General features: G+C 39.2%; 2 protein-coding genes across 5 annotated transcripts in view; both read left to right on the top strand.

Annotated features, from left to right (window-relative positions):
• The first annotated feature begins 1,396 nt into the window (after nt 1–1,396).
• Nucleotides 1,397–10,447, top strand: GLO1 (glyoxalase I). 2 transcript variants are annotated; one of them, XM_050893599.1, is made up of 6 exons: nt 1,397–1,449; nt 3,096–3,178; nt 4,447–4,587; nt 5,416–5,483; nt 6,575–6,664; nt 8,753–10,447. In XM_050893599.1, the coding sequence occupies exons 2-6, from the start codon at nt 3,117–3,119 to the stop codon at nt 8,839–8,841; spliced, it is 450 nt and encodes a 149-aa protein (XP_050749556.1). In that variant the 5' UTR covers nt 1,397–1,449; nt 3,096–3,116; the 3' UTR covers nt 8,842–10,447. The 2 variants fall into 2 exon arrangements, with proteins under 2 accessions (XP_050749556.1, XP_050749554.1); XM_050893597.1 differs by lacking the exon at nt 1,397–1,449 and adding an exon at nt 1,837–1,940.
• Nucleotides 10,448–14,964: 4,517 nt separating this feature from the next.
• BTBD9 (BTB domain containing 9) overlaps nt 14,965–25,450 on the top strand; it is a 129,311-nt gene continuing 118,825 nt past the window's right edge. For all 3 annotated transcript variants that reach the window (XM_050894695.1, XM_050894697.1, XM_050894698.1), the window contains exons 1-4: nt 14,965–15,101; nt 20,188–20,398; nt 21,491–21,854; nt 23,482–23,746. In XM_050894695.1, the coding sequence (XP_050750652.1) occupies nt 15,020–15,101; nt 20,188–20,398; nt 21,491–21,854; nt 23,482–23,746 (922 nt within the window). In that variant the 5' untranslated portion in view covers nt 14,965–15,019. The remainder of the gene's footprint in view (nt 15,102–20,187; nt 20,399–21,490; nt 21,855–23,481; nt 23,747–25,450) is intronic.

Below are 25,450 nucleotides of genomic sequence, written 5' to 3' on the forward strand. Positions count from 1 at the left end.
AAATTAATTAATTCCTTTCTTTTCCTTCATGTTTATCTGTCTGGGCTGGTCATCTGTAAGATTAGCGGTGGTACTTTCCTCCCGAACACTCAGATGGAGTAAGTTGGATGTTAACTTCCTTGCCTTTTAACTGGTTCTCTTGATGTTGGACAGTGAAGTTGATACCTTCCCCTAAAGCTCAAGATGAGAGATGTGGGGTTCTCACAGCTCTCTTTAGAAACAAAGACTACGTTGTATACTGGCACCCTCCCTGACTCTCCAAACATCTGTCTGGTGGCTCAGCTGAGGTTTTCACACTTTTCAAAAACCAGCATGAACTCCAGCTACCTACCCTAGTTGTAACAGCTGATGTACTTTTATATTAAAACTTCCTTTCCTCCCCTCCAAGGTGCTCTAAACCTTGTCTACAGGACCTGTTCATGCAAAAAAAGGTGAGTCTGGTTTCCAGCACAGGTCTTAGAAAGTAGGAAGAGGATGAGGTGAAGGACGGAAGGAAAAGTGGAGGATTCCCAAATGTAGAGCACAAGAGATACCGACTTCTGGCTCTCTTCGGAAAAGCTGAGGTGCCTTAACCGGCACGTCGGCTTTAGCAGAGAGGTGCAGGCAAAGAGCCTCACCGACCTGGCTGGAGCTATGCCTCACAACGCGGGGAGAGGGGAGCAGCCCCCCCCCCCCCCCCCCAACAGCAACAACCGCCGGCCGCTGCCCTCTCTGAAGGCAGAGCGAGCGGTTCCAACGCCTGCCCGCGGAACGATTCCTCCGCGCCAGCCCTCCCGCGGCCAGGTGTGCTGCCTCGATCCTGGGGCTATATAGCGCGGCGGAGGGAGACGGCGAGTCGTGCTAGGCAGGTGAGTTTTCGGCGGACCTCGTAACGGCTGCGGCGCTGCTCGCGCCTGGGGCTCGCTTCCCGCCCCGGGAGCCGCAGGCGCTGGGGCAGAGGCGCCGTTGCCGGCTCTTTCCCGCTGTGCCTGCGGGTCGCTGCGGCCCGGCGCAGGCCCAGCCAAAATTCAGCCCCCCCCCGCCCCCCGAGCCGAACCGTAATTCTGTCGTAGAGATCGTGTTGGGTACCGAGAACCTCTACGCAGCGGCGTAGGCGGCTCAGGCTGTAGAGAGCCCTTAATATCGTAAATTCCCTTGCTCAGGGTTTGGGTATGTACCGATGGAAGTTACTTAGGTAACGCAGCAAGAATGCTGCGCTGCAAAAGTGCTTTTTTTCACAGTTACCGAAATAAATTTTTTTCTGAGTATTCAATTCAGGGGAAAAAAAAAAAGTTTTTCATGCCGAGTTTTTGAAAAAAAAATTATCCTTCTCTTTTAGAGCTGAAATAATTGTTTATACTAAATGTCACTGCGTAACTCTAAAGGGCGTCAAATTTGCAATCTTCTCCCAGCGTCTGAAGGCAAAGGCTGAAACCAACCTCTCTCCATACCAAAACGAGCGCACCGCGGGTACGTTTGTGAACAGGGCTGAAGGCGCAAGGCCAGGTTTTCGAGCCACCCTAAGACGCCGCTAGCTGGAAGGATTTACCAAAAAAGCAGCGTGCCGTCGGAGCTGGATACCTACGCCTGCTCAGGCGTTTGTATGCTACCCCCGGCCTGCCAGTGGCAGCTAGCGGGACGCATCGTCACGTCAACGCGGCGGATCCATGGTTTCATTCCCCGCTTCAGCTAATTAACTCCCCAGTCAGGAGGCTCCTTCCCGTTAATGCTTATGGGAACGAACAGGCAGCACCCGACCTGACCGCTCACTTCCGCAGCGCTCGGGGGACCGGCCAGGCAGCCACCCGGCTGCGGGCGGGGCGGGGCCGAGCCCCGCCTTCCCGCTGGGCGCCGCCACCTCCTCCTGCTCCTCTCCCGACATGGCGGCCCCAGCAGAGCTCAGCGGCCTCAGCGATGAGGCAGCCTACGGCGCCTGCTCGGAGCCGGATGCCAGCACGAAGGTGGGGTGGATGGGGGTGACGAGGCCGCCCCGCGGCTGCCGGCGCCGGGAGGGTCTGCGACAGCGCCGGTGCCCTTCCCCCCCCCGCCTTTGCTGGGCGGACGTGCCGTGGATGGGAGGCGGCATGGGACCGGGAAGGGTCCCGGCGTTGGGGAGCGAGTGGGGTGGCCGGGGGTTGCTCGGCAGGGGGGCTGCCCTGACGCTCGGGGTGCGCCGCCCCGCCTGGTGCGGGGAGACCGTCCCGGCGTCGGCCAGCCCGGCTGGGTTTCACGATCGTGGTGAAGGGCGGATCCGCTGGGCCGCCCGTTGCGAGGTCCCGTCCCGCGGCCAGGCCCGCCGCGGCGCGCTCGGCTGGTGCCCTGAGCGTCGGTCAGGCTGGAGCTGAGGGGAGCGAGCGCCCGCTCTGCGCTCGGCCGCGGGGTAACCGGGCGCTCTGCAGCCAGCACGTGCCAGGGTTGCAAAAAAAATCCCCCCAAACATTTTTATTTTTTGTTAGGAGAACCTTGTAATTGCATTTCAGTTGTTCTGCTTCTGGTTTTTTGGTGTTTGTTTTTTTTTTTTAATACATCTGTCAAGGCTATCCTACCATTCACTTTTCATCCACTTAGTTGTTCATTAGCCCTTGGTATATAAAGTTCTCCTATGGCTTGATGAAAATACCCTGACAGAATTGCAGGCTGGTTTTGCTGCCAAGATATCATCAGGCTTGACAGAAATTCAACACCTGTGCAATTAAATAATAAAAATAACGAGTTCAGGAGTTTAGCTTTATTTAAATTCTGTGTCTGCAGTGAGGTCCAGTATCAAATATGTGTGTAGTGTGCTTGCATGCAAAGTGGTTCATGTGCAGTACAGCTCCATAAAGGAATAATAAAGATAAGAATGATACCCTTTTTTTGATACCAGTGATAATATATATTGAGTGATACTAGTGGTGGTTTTGTTTATTTGTTTTAAACATTATGTTACAAAGGCATGTTTATTTAACACAAATCTGTATGAGTAGGATCAGGACAAAAGGTTTTATTTACATTTAACACAGTACTCTGTTACTTCTAAACCTGCTAGTTTTAGATTCATTATTAACTGGCATCTTTGTTAATACTTGTAATTAAATTCTGGTTGATGTATAAATAATAAACCTTTTTTCCCACAGGATTTTTTGTTGCAGCAGACAATGTTAAGAGTAAAGGATCCTAAGAAGTCACTGGATTTTTATACAAGAGTTCTTGGAATGACGTGAGTAGAAGTTGTATGCCATGATAAGTTTGTTTTTTCTTACTATTCTTCTGAAAAAAGTTTTTGTTATTTTGATGTAATTATACTAATTGGTCTAACTACATAAACAATGCTGGCCCATCAGCTGATGCCCATTTGGACAGTCTGGCAATCTCTGAGAACTGCCACAGCGCAGGTGATGCCTAAGCTGCAAATGAACTAATATTGGCCTTGACTAGAAATTTCTTTTTTTCTTAAATAGGTCATTAATTATCAGTGTACAACTTGCTTACTTCCTCCTCACTGAGCCTGCAGTTAACTGGTAACTTTCATGACAGTGCTTGTAATCAGGAGTCATTGCTAAAAATCTTGAAATTAAATTTTCTGCTAGTTCTCAGAGGTGGCTTATGACCACCTCTGGTCATAAGAGACCAAGGCAATGGAAGCTGGAGACAAGGTCCAAACTCAGTCTTTAGGAGAAGACTGTTGGGAGGCAGATGCCCTGCAGCAGCCTAACGTATTTATGCGAAGGCTCTGTGCACATTCTTGACATTTGAAATGAGTTATTTCAAAATGAAATTCTAGCATATTTTTAAACATCTTGAAATGAGTCCAGACTAAAATAAACTACTTCCACTTCAGTGAAGATGTTGATGTGAGAAAATAAAAATTAAATGCCTAGTAAGCTGAAAAAGAAATTAGGTTTGTTTTGCATGCCTGCTTGTTCTGGCTAAACATCCTACATAAAAATGCGTACCTCAAGAATTTTTTAGTTGATTAAATTGTCACATCTGAAATTGATTTTATCATTTAGCTATTGAAACTGTAAAAGTATTTCATCTAAAGGTACGTTTGGTTTTTAATCCTGCTGTGTTCTTAAACTTTGTCTGGTGCCAGTGAGCTCCCTAGAATGAATAAGTGTCAAAGTAAATCTTTTTATTCTTTGGTGATATTTTAAAGTGGATAAACATAAAGATCTTCCTGAGGAAATATTGACAAGTAAAAGAGTGACAGCCTCAAAATGTGAGCCTTTGTACTGGCTTTGCTATTCAGTTACTGTTAGTTTGGCTTTCAAGCATCTGATTCTTCTAATTTTTGTAGGTTTGTAATGTGTTCTGGAGTGTTTCTATTTGATAGTTCAAAATGTAGCTATTTTAAGATGTGGATTACAGTCAGAAAGGCAAAAAATCACAGCAGTAATTCTTCCATGGGGGAAGCATCTTGGTTTACTTGCAAGCTACCTGATTACCTTTTTAAGTTACTATTTCAAAATATTTGTTGCCATTTAGACTGCTTCAAAAATTTGACTTTCCTACTATGAAGTTCTCGCTCTATTTCCTGGCGTATGAAGATAAAAATGATATCCCAAAAGATAAAACTGAGAGAACAGCTTGGACCTTCTCTAGAAAAGCTACGCTTGAACTGACACAGTAAGTATTAATATAATGAGAGATGACATGTAGCTAACAGTGATTAAACAGAAGTGGATGAGTGTAAATCCTGTTGGATTGAATAAAAAATGAATCATTACTGTGGAAACATCTTCACTGTCATATAGCCTTAAAATACAGCTGAGATCTTGGATACTTGGCAAGCTTAATCTTTCTCTTTTCAGAGCTCTTTCAGACTGCTAGGTGAACAGTGGTACATAAATATGAAATAATGCTTGCTATGTTTTGAGTATGTATGCCATCTGGGTAGGGAAGCCACAGAATTTAAGAAAAACCTGATGTGGTCAGAACTTTCTTTGGATCCCCAGAGCGTCCTAATAACGGGTAACTTGCTTCTGGAAGCTAACAAAAGAGGTATTAAGTCAAAATATACACTTCCTGTAAACAGGACAATTTGGTTAATGCTACTAATCACTGTTATTATGCAGAAAGAATCTCCCAAATACCCCACTGTCTTGCTTAGCTTCAGGACCTGCTACCCTCACTGTTTGTTCCCCAGCGATGGGTAGATAAACTGACTCATGCAGCGCAACCTTCTCTGTAATCTGAATGAGACAGGAGTGTCTCTGACTTATCCAAATGTAGAACCTGAGTACTAGTGAAGGGCTGTGAACATGACTGGATTAGCCCCGAGACTATCCCCAGGACCTGTGACTAGGGAAAATCTTGATAGTTTAATGAATGCAGCCAACAGCTGAAATTCTCGGGTTTCTTAGGAGAAACAACTTATCCTCCTGAGGAAACTGAACATTTAGGATTTGTTAATTTCGATGCTTTTCTTCAATATGTAATAATTACTTCTTACAGCAACTGGGGCACTGAAAATGATGAAAATCAGTCTTATCACAATGGCAATTCAGATCCCCGAGGATTTGGTAGGTCTTTAGTTTTGTGTTTGTAGTTTTTAGGCTTTGGTTTATTGTGATTACATTTTTTTCTCTGGTGTATTGGGGAAAAATGGAGTTTCAAATGTTTTTTAGAAAACATCTATATAAATTCTGTGCAAAGGTTATTGGGTAACCTGCTGTAGGCTGTTTTGTATGAGAACTAGTAGAGAAAATATTTTAAACTTGTATGGATGAAAAGAAAATGTACTAGCACTATGAAAGAAGGGAACTTGCATTTCATCCTTTCTCTCTCTTCTTCCAGCATGTATGCTGTGAAAGATCATGCAAATAGGTAAACAAATGTGTTTCAGAGTAATGAGCCACAGTTACACTTTTTTAAAGAATGTAATCCTTTGGCAAGCAAACACATGCTAATAGTAACTACTGAATGAGGAACAGTAATTGCTCTTGTGTATCAGATTATCATGGTGTTTAGACTGATTTACATTTGGATTTCTATTTTATAATCCACCGGTTACCCATTTTAAGCTAGAAGGAGAATTCCGTTTGTCTGTAGCACTGAGGATAGTGTTTGTGTGGCTCAATTTGATATTTTGAGTGCTTGTAAGGTCACTGGCTTGTGAAATGAGTTTCATACTCAGTCTAGCCACTTGACATTTAAAGCTTCTGAACTGATTTGTAAGCTCAGGCCTTGCATAGTGCCAGTGTTAGTCTCTACAAATACAGCATTTATGATAAACTCCTTGTACTGTTGAACTGAGCAAATGCAACAAAATCCTGTTATGTGGGCATGCTTCGAGAAAGGAAATACAGATAAAACAGTTTGATTGAAAATCTTATTTTTTCCTACTTTAAATAATATTCTCATCTAAACAATATGTGATATTTTAAAGTTCCTATTTTAAAGGGCATTATCAAAAAGCCAACTTTCTGAAGGAGAATGTTAATACCCAAAATGCTCTTCTTTCTGGAAGCAATGTTTTTCTTGTATACAATCATATGTTATGTGAACTACAGCATGTAAACTTTTTGCACAAGATGAAATGCTGAACAAACTTTTTCCTACAACACCCAGCAATACTTAGAGCGTACTTCACTCTTTTTACCTTGTGACACAGGACACATTGGAATTGCTGTCCCTGATGTCAATAAAGCTTGTAAGAGGTTTGAAGAACTAGGAGTGAAATTTGTGAAGAAACCAGATGATGGTAAGTCTTGATCAGAAATGCAAGTAATTTTTTTTCCTTGTTTTTAATATATTCTGTCTAGTAGATCCTCCTGGAAAGCTGGGTAATACGTTTCTAGTAGTTGTCACTGCTTAGAAGGTGCTAGAACCAGTTACTCCTGCACCCCCTTACACAGTGGGCAAAACTGACAATAGATCCATCTTGGTAACAATAGTTAATCACTTTAGCTACATGCCTTCTGTATGTAGTCTGACCTTCAGTAAAATTCACGTGCTCTGTTGATGTCATAGTTTACTATGTATACTACTGCCTAGAGTTATTACAGAATTTACTTTAACATGGATCAAATTCACATGTCACATCTGTTTGGTTCCTGTCATATGAAAATAAGATGACTCAGAAGACATAATTACTCCCACCCATTAAAACTGAGTAATTCTTGACTTCTCTGGCTATTTTTATTTAAATCCACCTAACGCCACCTACTAGCGATTATCATTTTAACTGTTCTGTCAGCTTTGGTAGAAATAGCCTCATTAGTCTCTATAATATTTGACTTGTATAACTTTTAGTAAAAAGTGCATAATGTATAGCTCAAATGTCTAGAGAGTACATAAACAAAGAATGTCTATGTCAAAATAGCCTAAAATGCAGAAGTCAGTGGTGAGAAGTCTTGCATTTTTGAACTGGATTCTCCTTCGTGAAGAGACTTCATGTGAGTTTTAGGACCGATGCGTTCCAAAATGGACATTTAATACCCAGCAGCGTGCACAAATCTGTGATAGTTCTTCCTTGTGGTTATAGAAACTAGACTGTTGCCTGTACTAACGGTGGGTTTTTTTTTAGTTTGAAAGTAACATTAGTACATGAAGCTTCAATTTACACATATTGGAATTGATCTTCTAGGTTCCTTGCTAGAGGAATAAGAACAAGTAATTGAAAGAGACTTAAGTGATTTTTTCATATTATTCACTGTGTTCTCAGCTGAAGCAAATGTGAGAAGTGTAGCTGAAAACTTAACTTGAACACAGATTTCTTAAGAATTGAACTTAGTATTTCTAGCATATTAGAGTTTTTGAGCCCTTTCTAATTTGTTCAGCACCTTTTGAACCCTGAGAGAGTTGAAGTAAGAGATCCTGACTTTGATTCTGTATCACTGCACCGCTCTAAGTACGTAGGAGGGAAAGCTTAAACTGTAAATGGAATAAATCACAGAAAAGAACTCTTTAAGCAGTCAAGGGGGGGAGAGCAAAAGCTGTTTTTTAACATTAAGAAATAAAATTGATGCAGCAAATGCCGCGGAGGAGGAGGAAGTTTTAGACCTCACATTCATTGTTTGTGGAGCAGGCTGACACCCCTAATATTTTTTTTTCCTACATTACTGAATCAAACATCTATTCCCTCAGAAGTTTTTGCAACTAGAATATATTGAGTTAGGTTGGTTCTGTTACAGTAAATAGCCTAATAGAGCAAGTATAATTAAAAGTGTGTGGTTAACACTTTTAAGATAACACGTTAAGCTGTGCTGTCCTCATCTACTGTTGAAGACAACTTTTGGGGACCCTGTTTTAATAAGTAATATTTTTTCCAACAGTAAAATTTAAAACATTCCTGCCCTGCATTTCTCTGTTTTATGAAGTGATGTAAATGTGTACTGTAAACCACATCGGGGGGAAAAACAAACTAAAACCAGTAACATAAAACTTCAGTGTGGAGGCAGGAATGATGGGAGAGGAACACAGGGTTTTATACTGGCAAAGCCAGTTCAAGAAAATCTGTCAAAACATCCTGGAGCAGAAAAATATTTTTCTGCATTTAGAGGATGAACACTTACAGAGGCATACACAGAAAACTTCAATCAACAAAAGACAGAATTTCAAAGTGACTTTAAACTAGAGCGTTGTTGAGAGTAAGATTGACAATTTAGCATACAAAGATCTAATGCTGATTAAAAACTAATCTGGATGTTTTCAGAATTAGCTGTCTAAATTTGAACTAATTATCATGCAAAAGGGAAAAAAGGAAAAATATTTTTCAAAGTAGTCATATTTGACATTAAGAACTAGTCATGTAGTCTTAACTTTATCTTGTATTTTTTTTTTCTAATAGGTAAAATGAAAGGACTTGCATTTGTTCAGGATCCTGATGGCTACTGGATTGAAATTTTGAATCCTAACCACATGGTGACTCTCACTTAGTCCTAATGAAGTATATTCTATAACAGATGTCCCCTTTCAGTCCCCTGGAGAAAATCTGTAACTGTTTGTGAAATTCTCGCTTAATGGAGAGGAATCCGTGTTCAGAATCTCCTCTAAAACTATCCCCTGGGACCTCACTGTACTTGAATTCCTTTTTTCTTTTCCTGTGATGCCACTGCCATTTGTCTCCAATTAGGAATACTCAACCATTTTTTGGAAGAGCGCTTACACAGATTCTCCTCTTGAACATTGATTATGTTAATATTTCACTAAACACTATCAAAAGATATGTGACCAGAAATTCACTACATCTCACACTGTTTAGATTTAAACTAACAACAACAACAACAAAAAATATCCTGTGTTACTACTGATGAGCTTCAGCAAGGAGGGAAAAAAGAAACCTCCAGAGTTTTGGGTTTTTTTTTTTTATGAAGTCAAAAGATCCTGAAGGCTTCATGCCCTATCTTGTATGCTAGAAAATAAAATGTCAAACTAACTTTGACTTGAGTAGTAGCATGTTTATGAAAGTCCTAATCTTACTTGTATTATGCCAGGCAAAACTCACTAAGGAGCAGCCTCTCAAAACAAGTGATGGTTACTGAAATGATACCTGTAAACAGCAGGAAAACATGTAACATTTACATATGTTACACAACTTATTTGATTTTTATGTTATGAAATAACCTGTTATGAACAGTGTAAAACCATGTCAGGTTTTGAAATCCTGTTTTTTCTTCCAACAAGGACAAAAACTCCTACTAAGTCTTCAGTTACGTGACTATTGAATAGTGTAATGGCATTGCAGTTCACTTCCAAATAAAGCATTGGTGAAAACTACAAAATAATTTTAAAGCAGTATGACCTGTTGCTTTGCTAATTGTTGAATCCTACATAACTGAAAGGCTGTTTTGGTTCATGGATTCTTTTTTGAGAAGAAATCTCAAAGAAAATATGAAGTGGGAGTACAGTAGTGAAGAAGATAACTGTGACTTATATAGCAGGATGTTTTAGTAACTTAATGTGCAGAGTTAATAATAACTGTCAATAACTCCCTGGCTTATAAGTTAAAAAAGAAATGTAGAAAGTATTGCATTTGATTTCTGCTATGCTCATGTAGATGTTAATGACTTAAATGCTAAGTGTTGCTGTCTTATCTCCTTATCTGAAAAATCCTTAATTCTGTCTGCCTCATCTTAACAAGATAGCATATTTAAACTCAGTAATGTAACAGAGCTCCACATGAAAAACTATTCATAAAACTTAATCCAAGATATTTTGTTTACCCTTGGAAATGAGTAAAATAGATTATATGCTTCATCTGAGCCTTAGGTGTTGGAAAAAGGAATGTGAAAACTATTGCCCTGCTTAATACCTCCTACAGATGTGTGAGCAATCATAAATTTATCGGGAGGTAAATGTAACTCAAAAGATAATCTTTTTTCAGTTTTCTGTTTGTTACATGAAACAACCCTGATACTTTAGCTTTAGGTGGTGCCTTATCAGTGTCATTCATATACAGTAGATTCTTTCCCTTTTTGAGTATTTGCCAAGTTGCCTTTTTTCTGCAACAATAAACACTGTTGGTTCATGGTTGCATTCTCTATTTCTGCCCTCCTGTGCTTCCAGAACTAATACCTAGCCTGTTCCCTGTCTTGTTCCTTGTGCAGTCGATTATTCTCTTGTATGTTAGGTCATTTTGATAGGGACAATATAGTTACCACTGTTTGGAGTGAGATCTGAGTAATTGAGCTGTCTTAATAGCTGTCACCACATGATCTCACAGTCTTCTTCCTCCCAGATGTGGGGCTTTTGACATTGCACCCCATGCCCCAAGCAGGCTAATTCAGCTTAATAATGTGGCAAAGATTTTCTGGAATGCTGGGTTAGTTTTGTGCCAAGTTTATTAAGCAGAGATGAGGAGCCAGTTCAAGGCTCCTTAGTTTCCCGAGTGAGTAAATAAAGCTGTTGGTTTTAGCAGAAAGTTAGGTTGGCTCAGCTGACTCATGAAACCTCACCCTACTTTAAAAAAAGGTACACAATATTGCAGAATACCTTACAGCAGCAATTAAGAGAACTCTTAAATTGAAGACTATTGTAGTGTAACTTGAGCGTGATACCTTCTGAAGTTAGTAGGATGAGAATAGTGCCAAGAAGCATGAGAGCAACAGCAATGAGACAAAGCACTCAGTTGATTGCAGCTTACGTAGGTTTTGATGGCTAAACTGTGGTTTTTCATGCACATCCCTTCTGCTGCTGGTGTTCTGAAATAGGAACTTGCAATGAAGTAAAACTCTACTGAAGCACAAGTGCTAACTGCAGTTCCTTACCATTCAGAATCTCTCACTAGATTGTGAGGAGAAAAATTATTTAGACTAATAGTAGTCTAAGTGAAGTTGTCTGAAACAAAGTTTTATTTCAGTCAATACTGATGTATCATCTAAAGCTTTATGACCAAGGCATTGGCAAGGAAAATCTCAAAATTCTACAAGCATGTAACTTGGTGGTTCATATTTTATCAAGAGTGTTTCATTCAGACTTGTTTCACTACACTTCAAAGTACAGGTGTGACTAGAAAAGCTATTGACCCAATTGTATGGAATCCAGTAATTAAAACCGGGATAGTTCGTAAATCAGATGAGTAAGTCAAAGGGTGTGCATATGTAGGTAGTTCAGTGGATAACTACACGAGGAGGAGCAGGCTATGCCGAAGGTTCTCTGCTTAGTACTCAGAAGTTACTCTAAGCATGTTTGCTGATCTTGGAATGACCCTTGGTTTTTTTATGTGCTTGACAAAATGTAGACAACGTGATAGATGACGAGGTAATAGAGGAAACTAGTAAAAAACCACTGGCATCTACAAACTAGTTACAGCAGTATCATGAAGTGGGCAAGGTATGTTTTTTTTTTAAAAAAAAGTTACTATTGCTTGCCATACTGAGAACTACTTAAAACCAGTATTCTCAGTTATGAAATCCAAGAATAAACTACTGAAGAAAAACACTTAATGATGATTCTTTTAGCCTGCAAGAGATGTTAAAGATTTTAGATGTAAAAACTTTTGAAATTATTTCATGTTCTCACTGATTACAGACAACGCTGTTTTTACTTCTTCCAAGGTAACACTTCTTTTCTGCTAAATAAAGCATGGAATTAAATAGCATATAGTGCTGTGCCACTTGGAGGGCCTAAATTTAGCTTCATGCAGTACAGTAGAAATTAATCTAATGGTCACGTAGAGACAAGCCCACACTCTCCTTACAGACAGGAAGAGGTTCTCGTTACTCAGGAAAGCAGAATACGCACCAATTGGCAAGAGACGGGCAAGCACACCGTTACACTTAAAGGAAACGTGTATTTTGAATGTCGCCGAGTAACAGCAGATGAGAACGACGGGGAAGGTTAAACATCAGTTGCTATTTTATACGGGCTCGGCATTTAAGCGTCCCTGCTGCCTGAACAAGTGCGCGGTTTCTGACAAACGCTGGCACCTGCTGGCAGGTTGGCTGTTGCCCGCAAGCAGGAGGACGCAGCCGTGAAGGTCCCATGCGGCCCGACCCGGGACACCGCTATCTTAACACTCGCGGAGAGAAGCTCCGCTGGCGCTGCGGCGGCCGCCAGCCTCTCCCCACTCGCCGAGCGCGGGGGGCGCGCCCGGGGCGGCTCGCCGCCCCTACCCTCCCGCTGAGGTGGGCCGAGGCACGCTGTCGGCGGGCAGCCCGGCCTTCCAGCCGCCCCAGGCCTAGCGACTCCCCTGAACGGGGGCAGCGGGAGCGCCGCCCGCTGCGGACAGGCCCGCGGCCCCCCCCCCCCAGCGCTGCCGCGGAGGGCCCAGCCCTAAGCGTTCTTGCCCGGGCCCTGGCCCGGGCCCGCGGGTGCCGCTCTGCTACCGGCAGCTTCCGCTCTGTGGCCGGAAGAGGAAACCAGGCGCCGCGCGAACGGAATTACGGAGGCCCAAGCGAGCCCACGCCGCCGCCGGGACCCGCTCCTGCGCCGTTCCCGAGGGTGCTCGCCTACGTCAGTACGCAGGAGGACGGCTGCTGTTGCTAAGTGACGTCAGCGCGCCGGTTGACGTAGCGACGGCGGCGGGGCAGGGGGTGGAGGCCTTGTCGTCGGCGGGGCCGGTGAGTCCCGGGGGAGGGTTGCGGTCGGGCGCGGCGGCTGTGTCCCCCCCTGTGGAGCGGGATCGTGACGACCGGGCGGCGGCTCCCGAGGCCTCCCCCGTGGTGGGCTCTGGCCCCTCGGCGGGCCGACATGCTGCGGCCGGGGGCTCCTACCGGGCGCGGGCAGGTCGACCCGGGAGCGGGCCGAGGAAGCGCCGCCACCGGGAGCGCGGGCCGCCCGCGGGAAGCAGCTGGGCGCGTCAGGCGATGAAGGGATTTCACCTGAAGCGCCTTTTTGCTGAGGCGAAGGAGGGAGGGATGCGAGGGAGGGAGGGGGGCGGCCGGGCGGGGGTCGCCTCCCCGGCGCCTCCAGACTTGGAAGGCGGCTTCTGGGGAGGCGGCGGCCCTGGCTTCCCCGGGCGCGACCTTGGGCGGATCGCTCGCTCTCGGCCGCCCTCTCTTCCGTGGGTGTGATGCGCCTGCTTCATCTGCCTTCCCCTTTGCCTGCCCCTGCGCTTTGCAAGACTCTGTTGTGGCTTTTTTTTTTTTTAATTTTTTTTTTTTTAAATATTCAATATTTTGATGCTTTCATAGTACACGCACTGTTTTCACAGGTTCTTCTGGGGTCTTAGTACTTAACTACTCTTGCAAGTTAGGCACTGCTGTGATTCATTGAAATGACATTTGACTTAGAAGAAGCTGTCATATTATCAGACTTTAAAAAAAACAACTTGATGTTAAGTTATTAGCAACCTTTCTGTAACCTTGTTTGCCAAGGAATGCTCTTTGCTCGTGTTATTTTTAAAGCACAGCGCACAGACCCTCCCAAAGCTCTGTGCTGGGATCACTTAATTTTTTATGTGTTTTAAGATTTAATTTGAGCTTACTCACAATGCAGGTGTATTTGGCATGTCTTCTGTTACAAATCTGTAAATCAGGTGCTTGAAGTATACTGTTCTATCGGGATCTGTTCACTCATATTTATCTAAAAACCCACAAGAATTTTCATAAATTGCTTTTGAATATATTTTGATAATACAAGATAATTTGATAACATACATTACTTGTAGGAACAAATATTTACATATTACATGTTATTCTTCAAAACCAGGAGATCATCTTCGTCAAATACCTGTTTTCAGTTTGCTGGATTAAGGTGTGGTTACTTTCCAGTTCATGAGGCTACCTAAAAATATTTTTTTCTTCCTTCTCCTCCCTTGCTCCCTTAAACATACACTTTAAAGAAGATTAGAGTGTGTCTTATGAGAGAATTCATAGATCAAGGTATCATGTCTTTAGCAAATTAAATACAGTTTATTTTTCCTGCCGGCAGATATGATGCGAAGAATAACAATAATTTGTACTTGTTGAGAGAGACTCATTATGTTGGTTACGTATTTAAACAAATAAAGCCTCTATATTTCTGTATTTCCTCACCCTACAGTTTTGTTTTGTTTTCCTGTTTGTAAAATTAAAGGCTTGTACAGGAGAAAGATCTGCAGCTGCCTTAAGTATTGTAAAAAAACCAACCACCAAAACCCAAACAAAACCCCCAAAACCTTTAGCTAGGCAAGAACACTTAGAGAACTTTGGATGTGTAGGGAATAAAATGTGTGTGATACAGTTTGTATAGACCTGGTTTAATTAGGACACCCACGTGGGAAAACGGTGTTCTCGGGGACATTAATGCTGTATCAAGAATGTCAGGATGAAATTTTTGTGGCTTATAATGAACAAATGAATGGCAATATGTTACCATCTTTTTTGATGGTTAAAAAAATGAATGATCAAATTTAAATGATGATGGCTCAAAAAAAGAAATTCTAATGCTATGTTTTAACGTTATTAGAAGTTTTCCCATAGAATGGAGGGATTTTTCAAGAATTTATTTCCACAAAAATTTTAACTGAGAAACATGCATCTCGCTCACTTTTCCCATAGGCTACATGACCCCAGTTTCTGATGGTATATATTTCTTGCATTGTTACAGGAAATGGTACAGTTGTTGCTGTGCAGCTGGATGTTGTTGAATAGCGTTTCTATGAGCTTGCTGTTCAATCTGTCTGTTGTTCAGAATGGCAAAGAACCCTAATTTTCAGGAAGTTGGTCATCTGCCTACAGGCTACGTCCACTGTAGATCTTCAGATAGCTTTACTGGTGAGTGGACCAATGTATTTTCCTGAGATTTTAATTTAAGGGTTTAGTTGTATGCCATTTTAACCAGGTTGTATCGAGTGCATTAATACCCAATTTATATGTGTGTTAATAAATAATCTGCATTTAGTATATTGTTCTTTGTACCTAGCGAAACTTATTCCTGCTCTGCTCTCAGAGGAATATGTCTCTGAGCAGAACGTAAAACGTTAGCACTACAGCGCTTAAGTAATGGGAATGTGTTTGCAGATGAGCAGTGCATAACTTCCCATACGCTTTAAGTCAAAACATTTTTGGTACTAAATTGTTGTTTAGAATGCTGTCACTGAATGGTATGGTTATTTACCATTAACCAGAGTTAACATCTGCTTTGCTTTTAATCCTTTCACAACAGATGGGTTGGAGATGAGACTTAAAAGTTCTATGAATTTCATTTACTTGATCTTTCATATTCTATATCTATAAATGCGTACTGCATTGATTATGTTGTTATTGTTGGATACTAAGTATCAAAATCTGTTACAATTTTCACTCAGTCAACTTTGTTATTGTTATTTAGAAGTACAAAGGAGCTTCTGTAGGGAGGGTTCTGACAGAATCAAAGTATTTACTTGGGTTATACTCTGTATATGTTGAAATACTTACTAAAAATTCCTGTTTCCTGAGATGTTAGCTTATTGTACCAGAACTTATGAGAACAGAATATTTTTGTATAAAAAGACACATTAAAAAACCAAACCATATGATTTGAAACAATGGTATGTTTGTACAGTAGCCTTACTGTCACACCTACCATGTTCTGTGAGTCTACGGTAATAGAAATTGTAATTACAGTAATATTTTGCTGGAATTTTTTTAAAGCATAGCAAAATATTTTATGAAGTAATGACTTAGAAAAAATTGAAACACTACTCAAGTCCCTTCCAATCAACTGAGAACCAATTCCTATTTCTAGATAAAATAGCAGTGTAAGAGAATTATATTTAAGAAAATTCCCTTTGTGTAATTCTGACAAAATCTGTATTATCTTGCTAGGTACAAACTAGATGATGAAGGAATTAAGTGTTTCAAGGGTATGAAATTATTTGCTCAGTGTTTATAATCCAGACTTATTTCATAAAATTTTTAGTTCTAGCAATAGTCTGTTTACTTGCATTTATTTCTAAAGTTTCAATAGGGTTATCAGTTACGTAAACATTTTTTCACTCATTTTATATAAAAAAAATTTCCAAATTATTCATGAACAATTTCTTAAATTCCTTTTTCTGTGCCTGGTATAAAAGCAACTCTTCCATGTTTCATTGAAACAGCACTGCTTTTCAGAGGACTCTCTAGTGATAGCCCAAATGAGGGGGGGAAGTGACTGAGCACCGATCTTTATTGCAGCTCTAGTTTGATAGTTGTTTAATAAAGATGTCATTGGGGTTTTGCTGTTGTTGCTGCATTTTCTAGATCATGTTTTTGTATGCTGTAATGTTACAGATTACTTACTAAAAAGAAATATAGCAAGCTGAAAACTGGGAATTTTGTTGTTGTTTTTCTAGCCGTGACACACATTGTGTAATATTGCATATTGCCTTATGTAATAAATACTAGGCTGCATTTTTCACATGCTCACTGTTGAAGATGGCCACCAAGAAGCTTGTCTTCGGATGGGGTCTTAGACAGAAGTGTTTTGTAGGCCTTCTGACTTAATAGATGCCTTTTGAGGTTGTTGCAGTTTTAATGGTGCCTCAAACTCACTGAGAAGACTGTTTTGTTTTGTTTGTTTCTGTGACGTGAACAAAGCTGCAGAAGGTGACTCCTGAAGTAGTTAATTAGCTCTGAATACCTTCTGGAAATAGGTTATGGTGCTGGGAAGAGGCTTGTAAATGGCTTAGCCTTTTATTCTGAAGTTGGTTAAATGTTCTTCTTTGACTGCCAGGAAGAGTAAACACCTGTATTCTCTGAAAGGGGTGATGTTGTTTGATGACAGAAGATGCCAGAGGGAGCTTCAGGAAGGGTTTTGCTAAGCTCCCGGCAGCATCCATCTTTGTTTTAGTCATAAATAATACTTTGAGTTGCAACTAGAAAAATATATGTTTAGCTATACAGGGAAGCTGTGAGCTCATAGCAACTTGCCACAACTAAAGCAGTGTGTTACTTTTTACTTCCTCAAACAAGAAACGTGCAGATCACTTCAAGGGTTGACTGAATTCGTACCATTAATTAATCCAGTCTGGGAAGATCTGAAGTCATGTATTATTTGGTTCTATATTTTGAAGGCAGGACTGCTCTCACTGGGCTGCATTATATGGAAAATCCACAATACGGACAGAACTTGCATTGGAAATGCATAGTAGTAAACAAATAAATGAGTTTTCAGTGCTTCTTCAGTATACTAGTGTTAGCCACAGAAAGCGTATAAGGCATGTACATAGTTTCTTAAAGTTGCCAGTTTCCAACACTTTGTGTCATTCAAGCATTTGAAAGGCTCCTCAGCCAGACGCTTGTAGCCATCGTTTGAGTCCTGTATTCCCTGTGATCAGCATGTTCTTGTTTGACAATTTAGAATAGTACACTGTAGCAGCAATTTGGAGAGCATTAAACATCGAAACAAATTTGTCTTGGAGCTTACACACAGGGATTTATAAATTTCTACTTTCATCACTTGCTGTAGTTCAGTGTCTTGATGTTCGTAAGGACTGGCATCATCGGCTTATTAGCAAGTGTCCCCAGTTCAGACTTTGCCCTCTTCTATCCACTGATTCTTGTTTAGAGGGAGGTTTATGTACCCTTGAGAGAGAAATGTACTTTTGATTTTATTTATTTATTTAACCTGAAATGGAAACAATTTTCCCTTGAACTTTTCACCCTGTTGGCACACAACAACATCCAAAGCTACTGGAAGCAAAGTTAGTGTGCAGCTGATGGCATTCCCTTATCTTTACCACTTTTACAGTCTCTCAGTTTTATGCAGGCAGTACCTGTTCTTACTTTTTAGATATAAGAGTGGATGAAGGAAACAAAGAAGTAGAATGTAGAAAAAATTGAACTAAAAATAGATTTTAAAACCAAAATGTGCCTGTACTTGTACGTGTATGAAGTATCATAAATAAACTTCCCTAATCAATCAAAATCGGCAGAAGAGAGATAGTACAGAGTTGCTTGATAATGTGCATGTAACTAGCACATAGTTGGGTTGCCTGACTATTGTGAATGAAGATCAACAACAGCAATTATAGACTTGTAAGGTACAGAAGTCTTGAATGAGTATTGAGGCTTGAGATTTGGAGCTGAGTAACAAATACATCCTTTTGTTTGTTCCTTTGGTGTAATAAAAGGTTTTATATTTTGAGAGTATTTCAATTTTACTGTTGTCTCTAAACTCAAATAATTATGTTGTGATAAATATTATTGTTAGTATAAATAGATGCAACTGGACTGATGTGAGTTAAGTTAATCTTGCTTGTTACAAAGTAAATGTTACTGGAAGTGTATGTTGCATAAATCTGTCCAGTGCAGAGTTGTCTTAGCTAATTGTAAATTAACCAGTGCAAATGGAAGAAACAGTCTGCTATTATGAAAAACCATAAAAATTAATTTACTCTCATGTCAGGATAGAAAAATGACTGTACAGTATTCTGTGTTCCCATGGTTAGGCTGCCTCCAGTGTTTTGGCCAGTATTGCTGGTTCCACACTGTAATGGCTACACGGGCATACAGCATCTGATTCAAATAGCAGAGACAGCCTGAGGAAAGCTGGGTTTTTTTTCCCATTTGTGCTGTGATCTGTATTATAAATTTAGTATGCTGTATTTTTCTCAAATCTTATTTTCTATTTCTATCACTTTTTCTAGTTTAGTTTGAAGTTCTTTGGGACCGTGTTTCTGCAGTATCTTGATTTTGGGTTAAGCATTTCCAGATGTTAAAGAAGTCCTTAACCCCGTGTGCATGTGTTTTCTTTTCTTTGTTGGGGTAGAAATGGCTGGAAACAGATGCGTATTTTCTCGTGATACTTTTAAAATATAGCTTAAAAATACATTAATGTAATGAATATTTCACTTGAAAGATTAACGTGTTAGCTGTGTGCAGGATATGGCCTCATCATTTTCCTGCTTCTTGTGGTACACCATCTTTCTTCAGCACTAAGTATGTGCCCATTTCGAAAAGTGGCTAGTCACTGGAACACAGAAGGTGTCTCTGAAAATATGGATGGTTATTATCTGAAACAGCCAACCTCTTTTTATTTAAAAGTAAACCGAAGTGTAACAACAGAAGCTGATTTAAGACCTAAATTCTCCTGTGGATGCTCTTGCCACTGACACTACAGAAAGCCTCTGTTGCTGAAATAAACCAAAACCAACAAAACTAAAACCTCTTGTGAATTAAGAAGTAACAAAATAATTCCATAGAAAATATGACTAATGCATTAATCTATATTGTACATTAGTGGACAGTCGCCTACTTTTATGACTGAGAAGTATTAGGGGGTTTATTTTCTTACATATATGAGGGAACAAGAAGGTATCAAGAAAACTGAGTAGAAAGGGTAAGAAAATTGAATTGTACATTGTAAAGCTTTGCTCTCTGACAGACTTTGTTATTTATTAAAAGTTATCCTGATTGTTTATTTTCTCCCAGTTCTGGAAAGTTGATTGGAATTCTGCAAAAACACCAATGTTTTTAGTCATCACTGATTTTAATAGAGACTTCGGAGTTAAGACTATGCTTAATTGGTCAAATTATTAATTTCTTTATAATTTATGTGCATTTTAATTCAGATAAAATTGCTTTCTAATGGTAACTTTAATTAAAATTGTTTCATTTTTAATTCCTTTTGTTGGAAGCTTTTTATTTTAAGTAAATGGATTGACAGAACAACAAGGTGACGGAATTCTCTGAAATATTTTGTCGGCTAGAATTGTTGATGCGAGCTGATTCGAGTCCTGTTGTAAATGAACTTTAATAGAAAATCTCTTGGTTTCATTTTTCTTGTAATATATGGTAACTTAGACTAGTCGCTTTTTTTCGTAATTGCAGCTTGATCTTTGCTATTTTTTAATATTTGTGCCCTTTATAATACTGGTTATTTTCTTTTTCCCTTTAGGCTACCAATATCACCATCCCTCCAAGATGAGTAACAGCCATCCGCTTCGTCCTTACACAGCTGTGGGTGAGATTGACCACGTTCACATTCTGTCAGAGCATATTGGTGCTCTAATGAATGGGGAAGAATATAGTGACGTTACCTTTATTGTAGAAAAGAAACGTTTTCCGGCACACAGAGTGATCCTGGCTGCTAGGTGCCATTATTTCAGGTGAAGTATAGCTTTTTGTCAGGCTCACAGGAGATTTTCATGCAGATAAGATAAACATTGTTTCTCTATGAACTTTTCAGGGTGTAATCATCTGTCCATTGAGTGTGACCTTTTCTGTGTGAATGTTTCCCAGCACATCAAATCATTGTGTCCAAATATAAAAAGATAAATACCATGTCATGGTGTTATTCTTTTGACCTTCATTAAATTGGATTTTGAAGATAGTTTCACAAATTCAAGAGAAAGATAACTTCAGAACAGAAAAGTTCTGCTGTAAAATTGTTTTCATTTTGTAGAGTATGGATGGTGTGCTTCTATGGAATGTACTCAGTTAGAAAGTTTAATTTTGATGCGTTGGAATTGAGTATTTAAAGAGGTCTGGCTGATACAGGTTAGAATATATATTTTAAAACTAGGAATAATACTAATCCAGCCTTTTTAAGAGCTGGGCATTTTTCCCTCTAAATGTGGTTAATAGCACTTCCTGATAATCTTCTTCCAGTTGATTTTGTCGGAGGGATAAGCTAATAACTAAACTAAAGTGTGAATGCAAGTTGTGTTCAAACTGCCTATCATATTTTAAAAAATAATTGTGAGGACTTGAATTTTTCTCAAGATTCAGGATTTCATTGGAGTTGCTGTGTGCTGGGTTTAGAGTAAGGAATAGAGGATCAAGAAACCCGAGATTTGCTAGTCTGCCACTGCTATTATAGTGGCGAACTATTTGTGTCGCTTGCTTTCTGAAAATTTTTCTTTTTTTTTTCCTTTCTCACTGATAGCACTATATTTAAAAAAAAAGGTATGAAAATCATATCTCAATTTCTGCTTCGCAAGCTATTGTTCAAAGTGGAGATGGAGCAATTGTCGTGTAGGATAAAAACATGATACATTAGAATATTATTCTTGTGCAGCTGCTTTCAGAGCAGAGCTGCACTTTAAATGCCAAGTATAAGGGTTTTTCTTTTGTAGATTCTTAAACCATATCCACTTTGTATTCTCCTTGCTGTAAATAGTAATTTATTGCTTTCTCTTTCTACTTTTTGCCTGGTTTTTATCAGGATATAAATTTCTCAAATTTTATCTTCCTTATAGAGCATTATTGTATGGCGGAATGAGAGAATCTCAGCCTGAAGCAGAAATTCCTCTTCAGGACACCACTGCAGAAGCATTTACCATGCTGTTGAAATATATTTACACTGGTCGTGCTACACTACGAGATGAGAAAGAGGAGGTTCTCCTAGACTTCCTAAGCCTAGCACATAAATATGGGTTCCCAGAACTGGAGGATTCCACGTCTGAGTATCTTTGCACAATACTTAATATTCAGAACGTCTGTATGACATTTGATGTTGCCAGTCTTTATTCCCTTCCCAAATTAACTTGTATGTGCTGTATGTTCATGGATAGAAATGCCCAAGAGGTGCTCTCCAGCGAAGGCTTCCTATCGCTTTCTAAGGTATATCTTTTGTTTGCACTTTTTTCCCCAGGAATGTTAATTTTAGTCTGTATACAACTTCATGATAAAATACTAATGAGGGCACCAAAGACAAGTTTATATGTTAGTTAACAGGTATAATTTTATACCAGTGAAACCGTGACAGTTGGAAATGTTCAAGCCAAACTGAACTGAAAATGCTAGTGATCTGTTCTGAATTTTTTAGGTATTTAATTTTGACCAGTCAGTATAGCTAAATATAGTAAATCTGATGGAGTATTCTAAAAGGTGGGAGCAGGCAATCTAATCTTAATTTGTCTTTTTTCATCTGTTCTTGAAATAATATAATTTGGCTTCTGAATGCTGCCCAGGGGATATAAAGTAAAGATTTGAAGGTACCAGAAGATACTGCATTCTGTTAATTTCTTGATATAGGCTGCCTCAGTGAAGGGTGATTTTCTACTGTGTAAGCTAAAGCATTCTGGAGGTTGCTGTGATTTATATTGCTGATGGTCATCATGTTCTGAAATTGCATAATATGGTGGTGGTGTAGGGTGGTTTGGTTTTTTTGTGTGTTGATTTTGTTGTTGTTGTTAGATGCATAAATATTTATGCCCAAGTCAGGCTGTTCTATGATGTTGAAATTTTCCACTTACTCTGGAGTGATCTTTGAGCTGGACATAATAGTGACAAAGTGTTTTCAAGTGGTGTTCACATGAAGCAGCAGAGCATCTTGGATTAATGATGGTTTAATTATTTTTTTTTTTTAAGTGTTTTTAGTGGAAAAGCTATGATGGGTCTGTTCCTTGAATAAGTGCAAGACATTCTGCTCTGCTGACTAACTTACTAGTTGTGTAGGGGAAAAAAATGGTTTTTTTCCTCTCTACTGTACTCTGTCATGCGCAGTTTGTTAAATCTGAGCTCTAAGACCATATTATCAATAAAGAAATTAGCAAACGTCATGGATCAGGAGGTGCATACTTCATGACATCTTTGGCATAGCCAGTCCTGGCATATATGAGAGATTTATCCTTTTCATAGGCAAACTCCTAATTATTCTTCTAGCTAAGTGAAAATCAAAAAGCTGTTCAATTCTTTTTGTTCTCATTTTGCAGTCAGTGGGTTTTCTGCATAAATTAGAGTCACTGAAGTTTCTACCTGCTGATTCTAAGTTGGTACCAAAGGGCGGGGGGGAAGCCCAAGTAGTTAGAAATGGTTTTAAAAGGTGATTCCAAGCCACAATTTATTTTCCTCATCAGCGTTCTTGTACCAGCCTAAATTTAAAGGAATGCTTTGAACTATACTACCAAATCCCCAAATCACTTCTTATATTCCAAAGTAAATTTGAAGTAGTAACTGGAATTAAATTGATTTGAATAGTTCTCCACATTTCTATTCTAACTTATGTCTCCTAGTGGATTTGTAATATTACTTATTATTTACATGATGGATTCTATAATTCTTGCATAAGTAACTAAAACAAGCTACAGTTTCAGGTAGTCACTCCTTTGGAGATTATTTTTAATAACTACAAGTTAAAATAACCATTAATTTTTGCCTTATTGTAATTTCCTTTTTTTAAAAAAATAAATTTAATTTTACTTTTGTTTATTTGGGTGGTTTTGTTTGGTTTTTTTTTCTTTTCCAGGCTGCTCTTCTAAGTATTGTACTGAGGGACTCATTTGCAGCTCCTGAGAAGGACATTTTCCAAGCTTTGATGAATTGGTGTAAACATAACCCCAAGGAAAACCATGCTGAAATCATGCAAGCAGTGCGTTTGCCACTAATGAGTCTAACAGAACTACTAAATGTTGTAAGACCTTCTGGATTGTTGTCACCTGATGCCATTCTAGATGCCATTAAGATTCGTTCTGAGAGTCGGGACATGGACCTCAACTACAGGGGCATGTTAAGTAAGCATCAGGGATTTTTGTTTGTTTGTTTGTTTTCTCATTTAGTGACTATAGTTGTCTGGAGGATACGGTTAATTTGTGCTTTGAGTTTTTATCTATTATTATGTGTTTTAAAAGGCTTACATAATGAAATATCTTGTTATGTACTGTTCTTGCCATTTCTATTCATCAAATAATATTAGTCAACATGTTTTCTTGCTTTGTATCTCAGATATTGCTCAAATGTGACTGTTGTAATAAGAGTGTATTTTCGTAAAGGAAGTGCTATTTTAATAGAAAATAGAAAAATTAAAAAAGAAAAAAGTGCTATTTTAATAGAAAAATAGAAAAAATAGAAAAATAGAAAAAATAGAAAAATAGAAAAAATAGAAAAATAGAAAAAATAGAAAAAATAGAAAAATAGAAAAAATAGAAAAATAGAAAAAATAGAAAAATAGAAAAAATAGAAAAATAGAAAAAATAGAAAAATAGAAAATGTTTTGCAAAAACATTAAAAATAAAAATGCATTGGCCGTGGGATATATGATATTTAAATGGTTTTATGTTGATGGTGACTTGTTTTCTGCTTCATGAAGATTTTCATCTCTTCTCCACTACTTTTGATTTTTCTCGTACTCTTTACATGCTTGCCCAAATAGTATAAACAAGTCTTCCAAAATGGTATTAATGGAAGCCTAAAAAGTGTGAGAAGCCTTTTGTTTGACTTTTGTCTGTGCTCTCTGTTAATTCAACAAGAATGTCTAACACTGAGCTTTAGAAAGATACTGTTAGTTTGCTATCTGATGTGTGATTTATACAGAGTATTTGCCCCACAGCAGAGAATAAAGTTAAATGTTCTTTGAGAGCCTGCACTGTAGTCTGTCAGTCATGCATGATGAGCCCTGAAAATGGTAACTGCTTTCTCAGAACTGCATCTCCCCTTTGTTCTCTTTTAGAAGTTACAGATATTAATATTTAAACATAAGAGTTTAATATTAGGATATTGTAAAAGTCTTGTCATGCAAGGCATTCTGTTGACAGTGCAGTAGATAAATTTGAAAAAGTTAAATGGTGTTTTCTGACTTCTCTTTCTGCATATTTATGTCTCAATAATAATATGCTCCTAATCTCAAAATTTCTACCTTTGTCAAAATCACAGCTTTTTAGAGAATTGAATTTCTGTGTTGTTTTAGTACTAGTTCAGGCTCTTGCGACTTTTCCTATTTGTGGAAACACTGACAACCACTTGCAATTTCATAGTTGTACATTTGATGTTTTTATGTAGTAGTACTACAATACAGTTAAAATTTTACCACTTCAAATTCTGTTCCTTAGATGTTAAACTTAACATCCTGTTAAAATTCATACTTCTGTTGCCAACCTGCCTGAAGAGTTCAGGGGCAGCTTTTCATCATTTAGCTTTCAGATCATGTTTTCTAGGGTCTCTCCTCAAACGAGACTGTTAAAAATGTCTTTTTAACAGGGTAGTTCATCAATGTATTGTTTTGCAGTTGGAGTTAGGGATCATTATCCCCAGTTATCTTGATGGAAGGTCTGTTCCTAGGATGTAACAGGTTTATTACTGTGAAATGGTGGCATAAAAAACTTGCTTTACCATGTTGGTTCAAAGCCCAGGTAGCCAAAAGCTTCCTGTTTCACTTAGGTTCATTTAGCTTTGCAGAGTATTGGAAGCTTGTATAGCTATCAAAATAGCTTGTATAGCTA

The sequence above is a fragment of the Gymnogyps californianus genome, chromosome 3 (genome assembly GCF_018139145.2).
Source record: "Gymnogyps californianus isolate 813 chromosome 3, ASM1813914v2, whole genome shotgun sequence".
Classification (NCBI taxonomy): Eukaryota; Metazoa; Chordata; class Aves; order Accipitriformes; family Cathartidae; genus Gymnogyps; species Gymnogyps californianus.

What these genes read in the sequence shown, in the direction of transcription:
- GLO1 (XM_050893597.1), top strand. Translation starts at nt 1,860, where the DNA reads ATGGCGGCCCCAGCAGAGCTCAGCGGCCTCAGCGATGAGGCAGCCTAC. An exon ending in AGCCGGATGCCAGCACGAAG is followed by an intron (nt 1,941 to 3,095) that starts GTGGGGTGGATG and finishes TTTTTCCCACAG; the next exon opens with GATTTTTTGTTGCAGCAGAC. An exon ending in ACAAGAGTTCTTGGAATGAC is followed by an intron (nt 3,179 to 4,446) that starts GTGAGTAGAAGT and finishes GTTGCCATTTAG; the next exon opens with ACTGCTTCAAAAATTTGACT.